This window comes from Melanostigma gelatinosum (genome assembly GCF_949748355.1).
Source record: "Melanostigma gelatinosum genome assembly, chromosome: 10".
Lineage (NCBI taxonomy): Eukaryota > Metazoa > Chordata > Actinopteri > Perciformes > Zoarcidae > Melanostigma > Melanostigma gelatinosum.
Genome location: NC_136643.1, coordinates 14301467 through 14320587, shown reverse-complemented (window position 1 = coordinate 14320587; position 19121 = coordinate 14301467). Strand labels below are relative to the sequence as shown.

Below are 19121 nucleotides of genomic sequence, written 5' to 3'. Positions count from 1 at the left end.
TTTGTGTAGAAGTGGATAGAATGGTGCCGGATGCCACGATATCTGTCAGTCTGCCTCGATGGTCTGATTGTGAAAATGGAAGAAAAAAAACGATCACAGACTGGGAATTCTTCAGCTATAAGAACCAAAACTGTCGATACTGAATGTATGAAATGCTTTAAAATGTCGTGTTGACCATTGCACCACCCTCCCCTGGAGCCCGTCACGGACAAGGTCAGACTGACATGTTTGCGTTCGTCATGCTTGTCTAACTTGGAGCACTTAGAGAGACAAAACATCGTTTATGTTTGAAAGCCACCATTCCGATCGATAAGCCATCTGTTTGATTAGTGTCCATTCCACAGTGGTGGTTTGCTTTTAAAGCATCCGACCATTCAGACAGAGAACCAGCTCTTGAAACCAGCTTTGTTTCGTTTTCCTTCTCTTTTGAGGGAGGTGGGGCTGGGTTAAAAGGAATACATTTAATTTGGGGAAATTCATATATTCACTTCCTTTTTCGATGAGAAGATTCTCATCTACCTATTGTTTTGATTGACTGTAAAACTTTAATCTTGAAATGAAACGTCTCTATTCAGATGTTCTTTTGTTTTTCCAAAATGTGTTTGTGTTCAATGTAATTCAAAATACAAAGTCCAGTTCAAAGAGGACGATGGATTCTGCAATTAGACTGATGGGTAACACAAAATTTGACAGAGGAAGTTGTAATGTCTATTTTAGAGTTATAAAATAGACAGGCAGTATCAGTAAATCTGCCACACAGCAAAGTACAGATCGGAGTGTACTGTGTGGGACTTTATAGCGTACAGGATATTGCGGGCAGACTTTAGTTCAAGTCATCCTCCTCCACAGGGGACAGTAACAGTAGGAGCTGGTGACTCTCTCATCAACAAGCTTGTACTAAATGGATCCTGCTGGCTTGTTCACGTTGGGCCTTTTCCCTCTGATGACTTTCACATGCTCCCAGCCGCTGACTAATACTCCTGGTTTAGACTTACCACTTCAAGAATCCCCACTCTCCATCTCATCGCTACAGAACACAAATAAGAGGACATATCGAATGAAAAATAGAGTGAGAGAGAGAAACACAGACAAGTTAGCGACTGTTTGTAATGACAATGTCCGGCCTTACAGCAGAGGCTACATTTGCCACATCGGGGTCACGAGGAGGGAGAGAAAAAAAAGACGCCAGTGTGAGAAAAAGTGTGTGTGTGTGTGTGCGCATTTATGACATTGTGTGAGAGAGACAGAAAAAAAATAGAGACACAGTCCAAGAAGCCCTGACACAAAGAGCCAGTGTGTGCAGCCCTGGACTGTCCATCACACTGGACTCTCAGGGGCCGTTCAGAATAGCAGTGAACCACAGTCCCGCTCTTCCGGCCCGCAGGCGCGAGGCCCAGGACAAGCCCACCGCTGAGCTCCATCCTGTGTGCCCCTCCAGCACTGCACACAGCTCGGCCACAATGAGCCACAGCAGCCACTTCACACTCCGGGAGGATCCTGTTTGTCAAAGCAGCTCATATCAGCCAACGTGTGAATGAGATGGCTCATTAAGACAAACACACACAGCTCGGCTGACCAAGTAAATGGGGGTGGGTGACGGGTAAAGGGGAGACAGAGAGGGGGAACGAACAACTAAAAGTCCCCGCAGTTCATGTTTGGTGACCACCAAGGTGCCCTGTTTTTGGTAATTTGATAACTTGCAAATTTGTGATGGAATTACAATCATTTAAGGACAATATCAACTGGGCCACACGTTATTACATAATACATCTTCACTATTTTAGTGTATATTGTGCTCACATGGTTCCCTTTTCATGAATGAAACTGTTTTTTTTAACCAAATTACACTTGACCAGGTACTGCTTTAGCAGTTAGAGATGCATCAATTCGTCAATTAATTGGTTAATTACTTGAACAGAAAAATAACTTCTGATAATCGGTGAATCAAAAACATTTGTCCAGCTTCTCACATGTCGATGTCATCTAGTTCTCTTTGTCTCGTAAACTAAATATCTTGGTGTTTTGGACTGCTGGCCAAACGGAATAAGACATTTAAGGATGTCTCCTTGGACTCCAAACAATGAATCAACAAGTACAAAAAAACAATGTAAATTATAATAGGAATAGGAAGGAAGGAAAACAAGTTGTTATCTGGGTTTGCCTACAAATATCAAGAAGCCGCCATAGTGTGCTGTGTGCTCTGTACTTGATGGGTACTGGGGGTAACAGGGGCCCCAACAAGATGCTTTTCCCAGTGTCTCCAAATAAGTTAATCCATCCATGCCTCGAAATGCAAACGAATCACAGTTAGCTTGAGCCCAGACTCGTCACACTAACCCCAGCAGCTGGCTCTTCTTCATCACCTTCATCACCTCCCCCATCATCCTACAGACGTCACGTGAACACAGCCTGTCAACACCACAAAGCTGAAATCTTCCAACAGCTGGGACCCTCAATGGAAAGTGGAAAATTGTCCTCGATTGAGAAATACCAACTGTGTGTGATCAAGTCAGCAGCAGACATTTTGAAAAATATTGTTTAGTTTGATGACAAGCCAAAAACACAACCCCACCTACGCAAACAACAAACCACATAGAAACACATAGAACCCCCACATAACCATATGTACACAGTAAGAGTATGTCTATTATATACAAATACATCCCACTTTCACAAGCACACAGACTTGGACACACACAGAGATGAAAACATTGCAACTCTTACATCTCATCCCTGAGACCTGAACAACAAATTGGTTTTCAGCTCCGATAAAAAGCACCATCCAGTTTTAATCTTGCATCCAGCCTCATTGCTGACAGATGTGTCAGCAATGTTAAGTATTGTTGTTTGTTGCTTCACTGGGGTGAGCTGCCAAAACCCCATTTATGAGAAACAGTCTCATTTTCCACACTCTCCACTTTGAGAGGAGACTTAAAAATGCCATAATGGCTTTAATGGCCATTCTCAAGGGACGCGGGAGATCTGACCCTGCCAATACTTCAAAAAGTGGTCTCAGAGTTCTAACGAGGGAAAGTTACACTCTGTCAGCTGATAGCTGTTGACTACAGCTCACCATGACAGTGTGTGAATGGAGGGGAGGGAGACGTGTGGATGTGCTAATTGACAATAAAAGGCAACGATGGCCGTAATAGCTCATAAATTGAGTGTTTGAGTACATTTGTGATCATGAACCGTGTGAAATGCAAGTAAATGATGGGTGTCAAGTCAGGTCGACTCTTTTTATAGGGAGGCCAATATCACATAGAGTGTCTCAGTGGGCTTTGCAGGCCCACAGGTTCCAGACCCAGCCTCAGGAACAGCTCCTTTAAAAAAGGACATAGCTCAGAGCCCGAACCGTGTGATCACAATGTCTGTTGCATGTCATTCCCCATCTCTCACCCATCATTTCGGGACTCTGTACTGTCCTCATAAAATGTTGAAAAAATATATATGAGTGGGGGAATAAACCATTGTTGATGGAGAAAGAAATCATTAACAACAATTCTTGTAATTGGTTAATCTTTTGAGTCAGTTGTCAAGCAAAACTTCTAAACATTAGCTGGTTCCATCTTCTCAAATGTGAGGATTTGCTGATTTTCTCAGTTTTATTTCACTGTAAATGAAGTACTTTGGGGGTTTTTTAACTGTTGATCAGACAAAACAAACTTGAACTATGGGAAGCTGTGAAGGACATTTGCTCTATTATCTGACAGATTGACACTGGGGCAGTAACCATTCTGTTACAGACATTGTCAACATTGTCAAAGGTGCTATGATTTGTTAGATGTTCAATTTTGGAACAAAAAACTTCTAATATACAAATTTAGAGATGATTAAATATCACTCAGAGAAAAGAAAGTTTATTATTAGTATTGCATTATCACATTAGTAAGCACAACCTTTCTTGGGAAAAGTGCTGGTCTAAATGTACAGTATTTTACCTGAAATAGATGTTTAGGAGACAGATTTAATGACGTTCTCTCTCTCCTGAGTGTACACACTCCTCACGGCTGTCTATTTCTGAGACTGGTAATGTCTGGTTCATTTATCTTTGTCCTTGCCAGACCCTCATCCACCTCATTAATCATCCACCATCCTGAAAGAACAAGTCAAACTCACCCTGAGGTTTGATTGATCTGCTGTTGATTCTGCAACAGGCTCATTGTCCTTAAAAGTGACACTAGCATGATGATGACCAGCGGCATCACAGCATCCCTTCCGCTGCACGAGGGATGTCTGCTGAAAACATCCCACATACTTCAATGAACTAGATCATAAAACAAGCACAGGCAAACGACTGCAGCAAAGAACAGCACACTAGAAGCATGACAGAGGCGATGCACAATCGGAAACTGGAATATCATTGATTACGTGCGATTATGAAACAAGGATGAACAAAGTCCCTGCTGAGCAGAATCGACCCAACTATTGTGGAGAGTGAAACCACGCAGGCTGGACGAGGTTAAAGCCCCAGTAAACACAGTAGTGAAAAGAACTGAACTGGCTCTTTGTGAGCGCTCATTGGTACCTCTTTTGTCCAGCCTCTGGTCTTGGTTTTCTTCTGATGGAGTTTCCATGGTTGTTTTTCTCCCATTCAACAAAAATGCTTCCTTTCAGCAAATTCTCTCTTCCTTACTCGCTCCCTCGCCTTCCTGCACGTTTATGCTCTCTCTCTCTCGCTCTCTCTCTCTCTCTCTCTCTTTCCTCTACTTTCACTCTTTTCGTCTCGTCCTGCCTCACAAAGGCACCGCTCAACTGTACATCCCAGTTCCTTTACAAGAGACAGAGGTCTCGTCAGAAGAGATGTGGTTGAGCCCCAGTCATACGTCTCGTAGAATCCTTGTTTCACAGGCAAAATGTGCATCTGTGGTGTTTGTTATGACTGTTTTGCGGTTCAGTCTAAGTCAAATTAATGTGCCCTCTTAATGACAAGCAAATCTTCGTCCATGCCCTTAACACACTCCCTCCTCTCATGCGTGCCTGTCTGAGAAACCGCAGCGCAACCCTGAATAGCAATCCGATGAGAACAGGCTCGGGTGCAGATGGGTGAGTACGGGCCCTTTCATTAGAGTGGGTGAAAACCCTTCTCTGTTGTACAGGCTGGGACAGAAAGCACATAGGCACACAATCACCTCTCTCTAGTTCACATCTGACCACAGTTCAAGAAAGGGGGAGTGTGTGTGTGTGTGCGCGGGCGTGCTGTGGTGGTGTAGTGTGGCTGGGGGGGTTAGCCCTTCATCTTTTGATTGGCACCATATGCCCTCTGCTCCTGCAGCATACATTAGCAACCTCTGACCGCCGTCTTCCCTCCATCTGGTGGCCTCTAACTCACATAAAAAGGACACAGGAAAGAAAGGCAGAACTACATTTCCTTAACAAGGACACAGAGCGTCCCCGGGGCTGATACAAACAGAGGAAACAGCATCTGAAAATGGGAAATCCAGAGAATCCTAACGGCAGAAACATGATGCTGAAAAAAGGTCGGAAAAAATAGAGAATGCTTACGATGAGAAACAACTTGTTCAAGATAAGCCAGAGATGATTGGCGAAACAGACAGCGAGGGAGACAGGGGAGAAGATCTTGGCTGTGTTTGTTTGGCAACAGCAGGGCAAGAAGCCCCGGGGGCATGCTAATGAGAGAAAGGCCTTTCAGCAGAGGGGGGAGAGGGGTCTGGAGTGGGGTCTTCTCACGGATACCAGACCTCAGAGAAGAGGGGGATCAGCAGGGGAGGGGAGCTTCAGGGGTCAGGGAAGTGAACTTAGCGGGGATCCCACAACAACAAATGCCGCACTAATCTTCTAGCTTTTTCATCATCAGCCCTGTGAAACACCAGGAGAACTGACATCCTTGTGATGTGGGGAAGGGAGCCTCCAGCCCATCAGCAGCAGCGATGGTGGTTTGATTTCGACAGCTGATTTCGAGGTAGCTGTGCTTGTGATTTCCCCATTAATCGTAACGAGGAGCTCAAGTGAAGCTTCAAAAGAAAAGCCGTTGATACACAAGAGTGAATGTGTCACACACTTAACCACAAAGAGGCAGATCCGTATTACCGAGTACAACAAGCCAAGGATCCATCTGAACCCTTTTCTAAATGTGAATAAACAACAAAATGATTGAGTTTATTGCAGACATGCAAAAGGAAATTCAAAACATGTGATCAGGCCTGGTCGGATTGAGTTTTCAGCATAAACATAAGCATAAACATATGCTTTTGATTGGAAAAAAAAGACAAATGTACCCTGCAATTAAAATAATGTTTTTTTGGTTGGGATCTTAAGCTAGGGAAAACCAAAGTCAACAAAGTGTTCTTTAACAGAAGAAATCTCATGCATTGACTCGGGCGAAAAAGTGTGGTCAAACCAGTGTTGGCTCAGAAATAGAAATTCAGCATGTATAGTTTGGTTACAATGCTTGTTATCTTCCTCTGAAGGCAAATAATAAGTCAATAAAACACTGATTATGAAAGATTTTCATATCCTCAATCTTGGCTTTAGCCCCTGTTTCAGTCAGAGACATGTCAATGAAAGCCAATTGTAGTAAACGGTTGCTGTTTGGTTTTACATAACTAGTCAGCTAGTAGCCAAGCAACTGAATGGTGAATGAGCCAGTGATTGTGAAGCACGAATGATCTCAGCGAATGCAATTAACCTAATTCTAGGAATCAAATGTACAACATTACGTCTACTTTGTGTTCAATAGAAATAATTTAAAGTTCTGGCTGACGAATATGACATTCGCTCTGCTTTGAGCTCTGGTCTTCATCAACTCTTGAGATTAATATCTCGCTCTTCAGTAGTTAGATGTTCAACTCCCTGGGCAGGTAGCACAGTGTGTATTCATGTTTTCTTTTGCTGGAAACAGCTGCCTGCTGCTGGCAACAGGGTTGATTTTGAGATGAGAAACTGAACAACACAGTCAATGTAATAACCTCAAATCAAAACAATGAGCTAGAAAAGAAGCTTGAACGTCACAAATGAATAAAGCAAGAACGGTATTGTTAGACAGATAAAGAGCAACAGACTGATTGGAGCTTTACCAAAAATACTGTGACAGACTGAGTGGCTGTGGGAATATTCACGTGAACATAGGAGGCCAAGCCTGAGAGCTGCATGCTCCGCTCCAGTGTCGAGACAGCACCACTCCCCTACTTGAGGACACAATTTGAATGGTGATGAAGCTTATACAAATGGAGGAGGCTTCATTGTGGGTCAACCTTTCACGCTGTGAGACCGGGGACCCTGAATGCTCCTCAGTGTTCAGTCACCCGTGAAGACCTGCTTGGCTCACAGTGAGGACGGAGTTCTCAGGGATGCAGGCAAGTGCCCAGGCCCGAGTTCTCCTTACCAGCACATGGCAACGGCCTGAGAAAAGCAGGCTCATCCCACCACAGCAGATGAGGAATATTTTGCTGCTCTCATGGAAAAAGCTGGAGCATTTCATTTCTTGTAGTGAGTTGTGGTATATAACCACATTGGAGACAGAGATTCTTGTTAACCATTCTCTGGCAATTTGTTGCAGTCAGTGAATTTCCTTCCAATGTACTGTGGTGGTATTACTGTCCTGGATTTAAATGCAGGCCATTTTCCTCGGTCAATCTGCTCTGTATGTCTGCCGTCATGTTTGGCGTGCTGAATCTAAGTCATTGATTGGTTTACAAAAGCAGCACACTACCAGCCCATTGCACGGATCCACTCACTTGTTTTGTTGACCCATTTTCCTCTGCGAGTCTACAGAATAACAAAACGCATTACAAATTCTGTACACATTTTGGTCAACAATTCAGTGATGAAATATGATTAGTTATAACAGTCAAGACATCAAAATGCATGACTCAAATTCACCCTAGAAGAACAGCTAATTCATCCATGTAAATCCAACCAACATGAGCCGATGAATTGTATTCATATTTTCGAAGAAAAGTCTCTCTGCAATGGAACGAAATGAAAATGCTGACTGTCCTCGTCCATTACGGCAAAATATGTGGATTGTGAGATGGAAAACCACAGGGGTCTGACTTATAATGATCATTTTGCTTCCCTTTGGCCCTGGCAAGAAGCTATAAACTAAGGGATATCAACATTGTGTGTATAGCAGGAAAAATAAATCTTCCATACACTCAGGGTTGGAGTGGAGTGAAGGTTAAATAGTATTTGAATCATTATGGTGTCATACTTAAATAAAGGCTTTTCAACCTTTATACTTGGATGACCGCCTTTGATGTTTATCTTTCATTGGACTGTTTAAAACAAAAAGTCTATGCAATTCAATGCATTCATCTTCTTCCTTGTCGAATCCTGGCACCTACATTACCCACAATGCAACAGTTGAGTCAGCGATTCGGATGTATTATGCTAGAAGCAGCTAATGTAGCCTTGAGATACGGTACACGGTAAGCTCACTGTGTTACTTGTAACTTGTAGTCTTCAGCATCAACCAATGCTGACTCAGGTGACATCACTTGAGGCAGTTTATCAGACTTCACACACACAGGTCCCTTTGTAGCCACAAAAGACTTCTTACAATGTTTTCCACATATGAAAGTATTCTCCCAAACCCCTGTAAAGATGTGAAGGTGTATGCTGAAAATCCAGATTGAATTTTTCTCTCCATTGTAATTACAAGTGTTTGACCAAACAATGGCCAAAGTATCTGACTCAGTGCTTCACTAATTGCATGTTTGTGATACTCTATCGTGTTAGGTCTGGAAATGGAGCAAAACACTTACTCGAGGATGCCTGGCAGCCATGTTTTTCATCGAAAAATTACTTCACAATCCTCTCGACTCTGGCACCTCCACAGCCATTGTGGTTTTGGCCTAAGTGTGTTGCAGTGAGAGCCACAGATGCTTCCTATTATCCAGGCTTCCTAGCTTACAGTACCTTGGAAACTGCCACTATGGCTTGTGCCGGACAGAAAACCAATGCAATGTCAAAACCTTTACACTAAGAATTTCACAATTTCAGTCTGGAGTCAAAAGAGAAAATCAATGCCAGGAAACAGAAACCTTGAAAATAGCAAAAGAGAGAGATAAGGCGTTTATATCGTACCCCACCACGTCCAACAAGCTGTATTGCTGCCATTTTAGAGAAAAATATAGGTCTGCATAATTGTTTGTTTTTCTCTTTCAGCGTGCAGTAAATACTTGAATGACGCCTCCGGTCTGGAAGAGGCTTTTTGCCGTCTTTGTGGTCTGCCACTCTTACATTATGCAGCCAATGAACCCGCCAAAAGGTACTGCAAGCAAACACCTCTCTTTAATCCAGCTGGAATAATGCTAGATAATAACCTCTTGTCTTTTTCAATCTATATTGTGATAATACTTTGCCAAGAAGTGGAGGAAATGAAAATACCCAGCAACTCCTGAAGAGTTGACTCTAAGAAAAAATAGGGGTTTTAAAAAACGCTTTTATTCCCCAACATTGGTTCAGCAGTTCCCCCAGAATAGACGAGCTTCAGGAAAGATTATTTGTGAGAGAAAAAAGCATTTACCCCAAAGTATATATACTTATACTATATCTAGCAGAAACATGGTCTCCTTTTGGTCTCCACAAACTCTTGAGGGAAATATCTGGCTGTTCAGGTGCTACACGTTCCACTATGGTCACCAGCTAATCGGGATCTTTGTTTGTCGGTCATTTGCTGCTGAGCAGGTAGCGTAGAGCGATTCACTGAAAACAGCTGCAAACCACGAAAACCAAAGCAATGAGCTGAGAGATGCTACAAAGCAGAACTGCAAAGTCAGGTGTTAAAGTTCTGTGGATTTGTCACGATGAGCAACATCTTCCACATACAAATACTCATGTGGTCCATTGAAGAATATTGATTAAAGCCACTTTATTGAAGCTCCTCCGTGTACATGCAATTATGGCCCTTTAAGGTGCAGATGTAATTCTAACCTGATTTAATCTGTCGATACTCTTTATAGCAATCTTTTCTCTGCACAGATTAACGGCAAACTGCAGCCACCTTGCAGTCATTTTGACACTGAGCACCTTACAAAGCCATTTTAAATGTCTGACGGCCTATTAAACTGCACAGAGTATAAATAAGCCCCCCAGGGACTTCCCTTTGTGTTGTTGATCCTTGAAATACAATATCCATCACTGTAAGCATTTGTTTATTTAGCTCCAGACAAAGACCACTGAGTTTCCTTTTATAATCCAGGAATGACAGGACGGCAGTCACTTTGAATCTGAAGGTAGTTAGCAGGTTATTTGTTTAGTCTTGTACTACAGATGTGCACATACTTTTATTGATTTATGAATATTCTTTTGGGCATTTAACAACACAAGCATGCTGATATTGAGTGATGATAACGTCAAACCTGAATAAGCTCCAGTCAAATGTATTTTTGGCATGAGACATTTGACACGTGGGTTAAAAAAAAAATGTACCACTGAATTTATATGGATGTTTGTAAAGAACATCTAGCATGTTGTGACAGGAGACCTAGAAATAGTTTGAAAGCAAAATGTTTCTACAGACGTCATTCTTACACTGATTAGAATCTCCACAACTCAAACGTTCTCACACTCCAGGTGCTGAGATGCCAAATAACACAGGGCCCGAGACAGTCTTTCATTTTCCTACTTCTTGCACAGGGCAAAAGCATGTGAACACACGCACACACACACACACACACACAATAGAGACATAATGAAGCACGGAGACATGGGGACATTAGACGAGACTTTCCAGCTAATCTTGGCGTTGCTTCCCATGAACAGCCCCCACCCTCTCTGTCTATCCCAGCTGCTGGGATTTCTTTCTCTGCGTATCACCCGCCAATCCTATTGTCCTCCGCTTCACGCTGCCAACCTCTCACCCTTGACCCAAGACTTTACCCTTTTCAAAACCCTCCTCTTCTCTGTCCCCCCCCCCCCATCCCTCATTAGAAGGAGTAGAAACCTCCTCCTTTTAGCCCCAGCCAGTGAGACATAGTAGCCACTTGGACTCCACCGTGTCAGGATTCATCGCCAGCACTATGACAACAGAGCAGATGACACGGAGATCGCTTTAATGCCATTGTTCCACGAGGCTCTTGTCTCTTGTCTCTAAGCCCTGCGTCCCGCGGCTGGATCCTGGAAGGACAGGGAGTCGGCCGCAACCTGAACCTGACACTTCCACCCCTGCTGGGATTTGTTTGTCCTCAGATTCATGATGGAAGCGGGTTAGACGTGGACTAAGTGCTTAACAATAAGTGGCTAATACAGCTCATCGCAAGAGAAAGATGGGAGCTAATCTCTCTCGTGGTTCATATATACTCTGCCCTGGCTGAACTCTGCCAGAGTGGGTCAATCCATTACTTTACTGCTTTAAGTACAGTTTTCCAACAGAACAGCCGGTAATAGCCTTTTGTCCATCATACTGGACACTTTGTAGCATCTACTGTGCAATGAAAAAAACCATTTATGGCACCATCAGATGTGATACAGTTACTACATCATTATTAGTGTCTAAAGATTTACACTCTCAGTCTCAGTCTGTGCAAACTTGATGGAACCACCGGTCTGATAAAACATCAAAAGAGAGTCATGTTCGTTAAATCATTTTGTATGCAAACACAAGAGCTTCAATCTGTGTTTGCAGAACACTTTGGCACTAGAAACTGATTTAAACTCATTTGCACAACTGTGTCATGACTGTCAATGAAGAAATACAACACTGTTTACTTTGTTTCTCTTAGAAGATGTGCAGCTTTAAGTGTGAAAAGAAACAGGACGAGTCAGTGCCTCAAATTCAAATAACTTTGAAATCAATAAATACAGAAAATGATGTTCTTATATTGTCTTGGAAAATGTATAGTCTAAACCTGCCTAGCAACACAGCAAACACAAAGCCATCCAAAGCAACTCTTAATGCTAATACCTCTACCTCTCTCTCCCTCCCTCTCCCTCTCTCCCTCTCTCTCTCTCTCCCTCTCTCTCTCTCCCAACATGTGTTCAGTTGCAGGAAGCTTGCTCTGTACATTCCAGATGCTCCGTTCCTTCACAACAATACTTTCCCATTTTCAGCCGTGGACACCATTGTTACCGTATTGTTTTTCCATCGAGTGGAGGTTTTCCACAACAAGGTCAAAAGCTAAGATGACTTATGAGACCTCTCAGTGGCGTAGCTGCAACATTCATACTGCTAACTGATCTCTCCTCTGGTCGGCATGTGGTTTACAGGGTTAACCTGTTTTTCAGACAGAAACATCTGGGATTTCCTCTCCCCTGAAGCCGCTGTTAGCTGGTAAGTTTCTCATTTCCTCTCAAGTGAACCTACAGCGAGTAGGGCTGCACAATTAATTGAAAGAGTCATAATATGGCAAGGTGCAATATGTTATGCTGAAGGGATTTCCCGGCCTACACATCATATTCTACCTCTTTGTTTGGTACAGATCCCCACAAAATCACACCGTAATAATTGTAATCAAATTTTCAAGGAACATGACAATAACAATGTGAATATAATCAATCCCTCTAATATATTAAATCATATTTGCAATTACATATTGTTATAAAGTCGTTTAGCCCTAACAGTAAGTGATGAAAAAAAGCTTGTGTGTATAAATGGTAAAAGCGTAACTCAGTTGAATACACCACATTCTTTCTACAAAACCGTTCAACAATTTTGTCAAATTGAAATCCATCCCCCAAACACTCTCCCTCAGCTATTGTGTTTCCTTACAGCTGTTGCGTTCTAAAAGCTCAGCGATTGCAGATGTTCTTCTGCTTGGCAGAAGTGCCTCCTCCTGCATATCAAGACATTCTCTGGAGGTCAATAAGCAGACAATAAAAAGTCTAACTTCAAAAACGTTTTCTTGGGCAGACAAATGATTCCTGGCTGGCGAGAGAGAGAGAGAGAGCGAGAGAGAGAGAGAGAGAGAGAGAGAGAGTGTGTGTGTGTGTGTGTGTCAAGTGGCCTCTAACTCTGGTTTCACTGTGTCACATGCAGCACCACATCACGACAATATGATCACAGAGGAGTCATGTGCATTTCCTGACACAACTCGGATAAGCTGTGTTGCAGACAAGTCTTCACAAGGTTCGCTTTTATGACAGTATCGTCAAAAAAAACGTCTTTGAATATCTTGAGTGGGATTTCACAAATATTTCTGAATATAGGGGCAAAGAAAAAGTCATAAGGGGTTGCATGGGTATTCATTTCAATTCCTGCTTAATTCATCCCATGCATAGCATTTGGTTGGATCCAAATGGTCTCAGGCTGTCTGGCAGGGCTCTTCATATGGTGAACATTTCTCATTGGTGTGCTGGGGTACCCCAGATGCTTTTGTCTTACGGTTGTTTAGCAGCTGCGTTAAAGCGCCGAGGACAAAGACCTATCTGTAGAGGGTTGAATACACTCAGTGGGCACACAGCCAACAGCTCAATCCTACAGGCTCCCACAGTTCAAAAGCAGACTAATGCATTCTGCTCTCACTCCTCACAGACGATCTTGCCGGGAAATTAGCTGGAGGCCCTATTATTTCACCTAACTGCTTTACCATCTGAACTGTGGTCACATCGAAGTCCTAAATGCACTTTCTCCCAAAATAGGAAGGATGAATACATTGTGTTGAAAGAACCAACCATCTCAGCAGACAAACACACATCCTCGCCCCCCCTCTCTGATGATAAGAGTGTGGACAAATGTCAACTTTGCATCTTTGACAAATCCAACAGGTGTCTGAAGGGAGATGCTGAAGCCTGGATTTGGGTTCACTTTAAATTTAAAAACTAAAAGTCAACGTTGACGCGTATTGACACGTCAATCATTAGACACATGGTTTACATGACTCGCTGTAGTCACGTCACTCAGAAGTAACTTGAGTACTTAGTCTGAACTCAACTCAATTTAGATTTCACAGCAAATAGAATAAATAAGTAAAAGACAACAATACAATGTCATTTTGCAAGACTAAACATTACAACAATAAACAATACAATGTTAAAATAGGCTGAAAACCTTTGAGACTTTTTCAGACTTAAAAACTAAGGCAATCAATGACCTTAAATAAAAGCCGTACTAAAAGTTAACATCAACCACAATATTTTCCTAAACTTAACTTCCTGTGAATATGGAATTTACTTTGAAAACACTATGACACTATGCATGTAACGAGCATATATTGACACAATGTCTCTGACGCATTCCAAAACTGACGCTAGAGGGGTACTGACATAGTTTGAAGTTTTGGGCGACTGACCAATCCTCTGTATTTGACACACTAGTTCACATAGCCCCTCTCTGCCGCAGGCATCAATCCCACTGTTCAGTCACTCTTAACATTGACTGCATTATGATCCATTTTCTTCTTTAGCAAAGACTGGAACAGGAAAATAGGTCATTCGGTGAAAACATGATTGACTATTTAAATCAATGTCCCCTGCTCGTGGGATTGGGAGAGGGTGAATCAAGGCAGACGCAGTGTTTTTGGTGCTGTAGCAAATGTGATACAGAGTTGCTGCAATGTGGTTTACAGGAGTAGATGGGAGAAACCCCTGCAGTAGCGCTGAATCCCTGTTGAATGAGTGAATGTTCATCAGCTGCAGGGGCTCTTTGCTTTCCCCAATCTATTATTTCCCTCAGACCTTCTGGAACAGTCCTCTGACTGTGACACTGATAGATTGCAGCTTCACGAGCAAATATCACCACTGCACTATATGAACATGCACCGATGCCAACATATTGTCAAAATGAAGAAAAAAACTTAAATTAGACCGTATTATGCATGTATTTCACACTTTAACCTTGAAAAATGTGGGTGTTTTGCATATAGGGACTATTTTCAGATATTTAAATGCCATCCTGTTTCTACCATGTGGCAGTTTGACTGTGACATCTCTCTAACACGGACAAACTTGCACACACACACACACACACACACACACACACAGAGTCGCCCATGCAACCACTTGCATCCCTTCTGTTCAACTGTGAATAGGCTTTTAGTTGAAGTGACAGCCAAGGCACTTGCTTCAACGAGCATCCCCACTCAGGAACTTCTGTTCCTATCATTTCATGTCACAATACTCAATGGCTTTCTTTGTTGTCGGAGGAGTTATTAAGCTCAACAAATTATCATGACCGCTCTGGCAGACCTGCAGGGCTGGAGAGAAACAAAAAAAATGTATGAAGGCAGAGGAGAGCAGTGATGAGAGAGGAAAGGAAACCCAGAGAGAGAGAGAGAGAGAGAGGAGGAAATGAAGTGGAGTAGGAAGGAAAGCAGATGAATGAGGTCTTGATTGAACTATAGCTGGTTCTCTTTTTTATTTAGAGCTGCAAAGTTGCAAAAAGTACTGTATGGGGCCTCATCTGCTCTATAATTACCAAATAGGCTCGGTGATATCCTATGCCAAGTGGAGAGAAGCCCAGAAATCATGTAACTATGACAGCGACTACCTCATGATGGGGGATGTTCAGTATCATTGATGATTGCAAACCAAAGACGAAAAGCAATTCAGCAATTATTGATGGTGACATAAAAAGGTGGGGATCAGTCGTAAAAAACAAGGTTAGCGCCTGCTTTATTTGGGCTGAACTCACGGAGGGCATCTTTTTGGAGTTAACAAGAGAATGCTTTGAATCGAACAAACAAACACAAAACAACAAAGTTCACTTTTGCTCTTAGCACCCTTTGACCATCTCTGTAGTGACTCATTCTTGCAGGCTTGCGGGGTTTTTTTTTTCCCTCCTTGTATCTCTTGGAAACAGAAGCATGTGCATGACCTACGACATGCCTCTGAGGACCATTTCGCCATGACTCAACTAAAATAAGGGGGAATTTATCTGACTCTCTGTTATTGCTCTACCGTCAGATGACAAGTTGTTGATTCCGAGAGCACGAAAACACCTCCGCCGGCACAGCGTTAGCAGTCATGGGTCTTTCCTCTCTTCAGACTCAGGATGCAGGGTCACAGCACATGTGTCCGTGACAGTGATCACTGCTGATGTGTGAGCTAAATAATCGGACACTTTCCAGACATCCTAGTTCAGATGGAGGAGGCATTCGCGTTAAAGAGCATGAGGCAGCCGACACCTTGGACACACATGTAAAAATCATCATGAAGGACACTGCCCAAGCCCTGTGTTTGTGGAGCATTGAAGAACAGAATCAGAAAAAGTCTTCCCTATAAATAGAGGCTACTAACAGGTTTAAGCCTCTACACCAGCAACCCATGTGTCAGTAACAACTACAGCAAGATGCTTCATTTTAAGACACATTGAAAACTGTCAGCTGTGATTTACTCTCTTTACTTGAAATACTCAAAAACAATGATGTAACACTTGGATCTGGTTTGCATCCAACCTTGATGACCTTTTCCACAAGACCACCACGCGGAATACAAAACACTCCGACTCGAGGGTTCACGAGTTTCCATAAGGAAAAACAATCTTTCCTTCTTCTTTCTTTCTTTTTTTTTTTTTGCGATCAGAATCTGGCTCCAAGAAGAAGAGACACACACTGTTCATAGCCGTGTCCATAATTTGCTGTATTTGATTGGTTGAATCTTCTGTCATAAGACAGCTTTAAATGTCGAGCACATAATCAAATTGTATCTGGAAAAGATATAAATCGAAACGACGGCAAATCGTCCACACTGAATGAGACTGAGAGTTTCTAAACTGTTTTCCATTGTGAAAAATAAAACATAAACTTTGCTGATGTTTGATTTCTTCTCTAGTTCAGGGGGCTACAATCTGCAACAAAGACAAACTATTCAGCTTTTTATGAAGCAGCCATGTCATGCTTTTCATCACATGTGTTTTTTGTCTTCAGGCTTTCTCTTCAGATGTTGTGTTAAACGATGAAATATCTACGTAGAACTGAAGCCACGATTCTTTCATGTGTGTTTGGTTATCTAGTAACTCTTGGTAACCAAACACTGTTGGGTGACTAACACCAAGAAGAACCCAACAAGATATTTGTGGAAAACGACTGGCTGTCTCCCTCTGAATCGAGCACAGCGGACTGAGGCCAAGTTATCCTCCCACGTCCCTCACACAGGCCAATGCACTGTTAAATCGTTCGCCGCGAGGACAGAGGGGAATTCCTCTTAAGAACATGTGGCCCCTCTGCGAGGTGAAGGTCACTGTAAAATCTAAATCAGACATATGTTATATAGCCTCTGAACGACATCTTCACGTCACAGCTCCACACGCAATCGCCTTCAAGACATCTTGTTTATTTTGGGGCTAAAAGGATTCATGTACACAGTTACTCCATTTTCTGTCTTCAAAGCTATTTCAGATGAAACGGCAAATCACAGCACAGCAGTACGGTGTCAGTTTCTCTGACTAAACAAAAGGAAACCTCAACAGCAAATAGCAACTCTCCAAATGAACTATACTCCTGCCCACAACAACAGGCTACTTCTCCTGAAAAGGGTCATGGAGAATCTTTGAGTTAAAAAAAATGGGAGCTTTAGCAAGTGGACATGCACAAAGGTTGATTGCCGTGCAGAGTAATATCCTCCGCGAGACAGTGAAAGAGGGTCTGTCGGGAATTAGTTCACAGGGCATCCGCTCTGAAACTTGCAATGCTGTGAACTTCTCTCTCTACATTAAGAGCCACTGAAGTCGCACAAAGGAGCAGCTCCAAATTAGAAGCACAAAGACGCCTCTGTGAGAGCTCCAGAGCGAATTAATGAGCATTGATACACACTTGCACACAGCGTTCTTAGCTGGCCTCAGCTGCACCGTGGCAAACAACACAGGCCAGTAAATGCTGACCAAAAACCAACACAAAAATCTCAAAATGGTAAAATTACAATAATTGGATCCATTCTGAGTCATTTCTTTACTGTGTAAACCATCTACCCCAGAGCAGGATGAGTGTTTTTCATGTCAACTATAACATCTGGTCCATAGTTTATCACTCTTTCAAAGACTTAACACATGCAGGCTTCAGCTGTGGAGCGTCTGACTAACACAATATGTTGGCCGTTTTTTTCCCAGTAACTATTAGTCATTGATTACCAGCAGAAGATGCTGAGCAGTTTGGTTTAGGAATTACCTTTACATGACAATCGTTATCAAACACAGCAACATGATTAATCACTGCTGACTAATAATGATCATAAAGAGAAGTCAAGTTTTCATCAAATGATCATCTCAATAGTTCAGCACTGAGGTGCTGTTGAAAGCAACAGTATAGAGACAGTAGAGGCAGCATGCTGATCTGGCTTTAACACCTCCGCAGACTCGCACAGAGTTGACTGCAGGAATCCAGCTGGACTTAATCTCTCTAATCGCTTTGCTCACGTTGCTTCAGCGGGCTGTTCTAATGCCGGTTCTCGTGAATCCGGGTCAGGTAAACAGCCTATATCTGCAGCAGCAGAAGGAGCTGAGTGAACGTTAAAAAAAATAAAAGAAAATCGGCGTGCCCAGAAAGTTTGCGCGACAGTATGAGCCATGCTGTCATCATGACAAAAACCCCCAAAAAAACGGCGATATTTATATCCGTCTACTATAGGCTACTGGAGCATTTATAGGTAAAAACAACAAAACAAACGTACCCATTGTTGTTAGTTTCCCAAAGTGTCCGAAGTGAAGCGATCAGCTGAAAGTTGAGCCCCAGCTACACTGATGTTGCGTCCTGGGATGCACACTGGCCGCCTGGCTGCTCAAACACTCAACGCCGCGCGTCCCTTTGGAGACAGCCTGGCTGACGTCACCGCGGAGGGGGATTACTGATGGGTGGACGCCCCCCCCCCCCCCCCCCTCATCTTCTCAGCCCTCCTCAGGAAGTTTCACTGGTCACCAACTCATCATCAGCCGCTTCTGTCCTTAAACTGTCTTGTGAGTCCACAAAGTCCCCCATAGACACACGAGAGATAACGTTTATCACGTTCAGCAAGCCAATCAAATAAACGGATTTCAATCAAGATTATTATTGTTGCTTCTTTATACTATTGTTCTTTACAAAAAGCAAGCCAATGTGGAGGATTAAGTGTTATCAGGTCAGTTGTGTCAACCTGACAGCAGACAGATATGGGATGTTATCGCAGGTCATGAGACCACCAATTAAACTGCAGAGTCAGGAATTATTCTAACACTGGTTTGTGCGTCTCATGTATCATTACACCTCAGTCAGAGAGTTGAGTATTTGTTTATCACAAAAATAAATGACCAA

General features: G+C 42.8%; 1 protein-coding gene across 2 annotated transcripts in view; it reads right to left on the bottom strand.

The window, feature by feature from the left end:
* gpm6bb (glycoprotein M6Bb) overlaps window positions 1–18639 on the bottom strand; it is a 28366-nt gene extending 9727 nt beyond the window's left edge. For both annotated transcript variants that reach the window (XM_079277172.1, XM_079277173.1), the window contains exon 1: window positions 18505–18639. In XM_079277172.1, the coding sequence (XP_079133298.1) occupies window positions 18505–18508 (4 nt within the window). In that variant the 5' untranslated portion in view covers window positions 18509–18639. The remainder of the gene's footprint in view (window positions 1–18504) is intronic.
* Window positions 18640–19121: the final 482 nt, after the last annotated feature.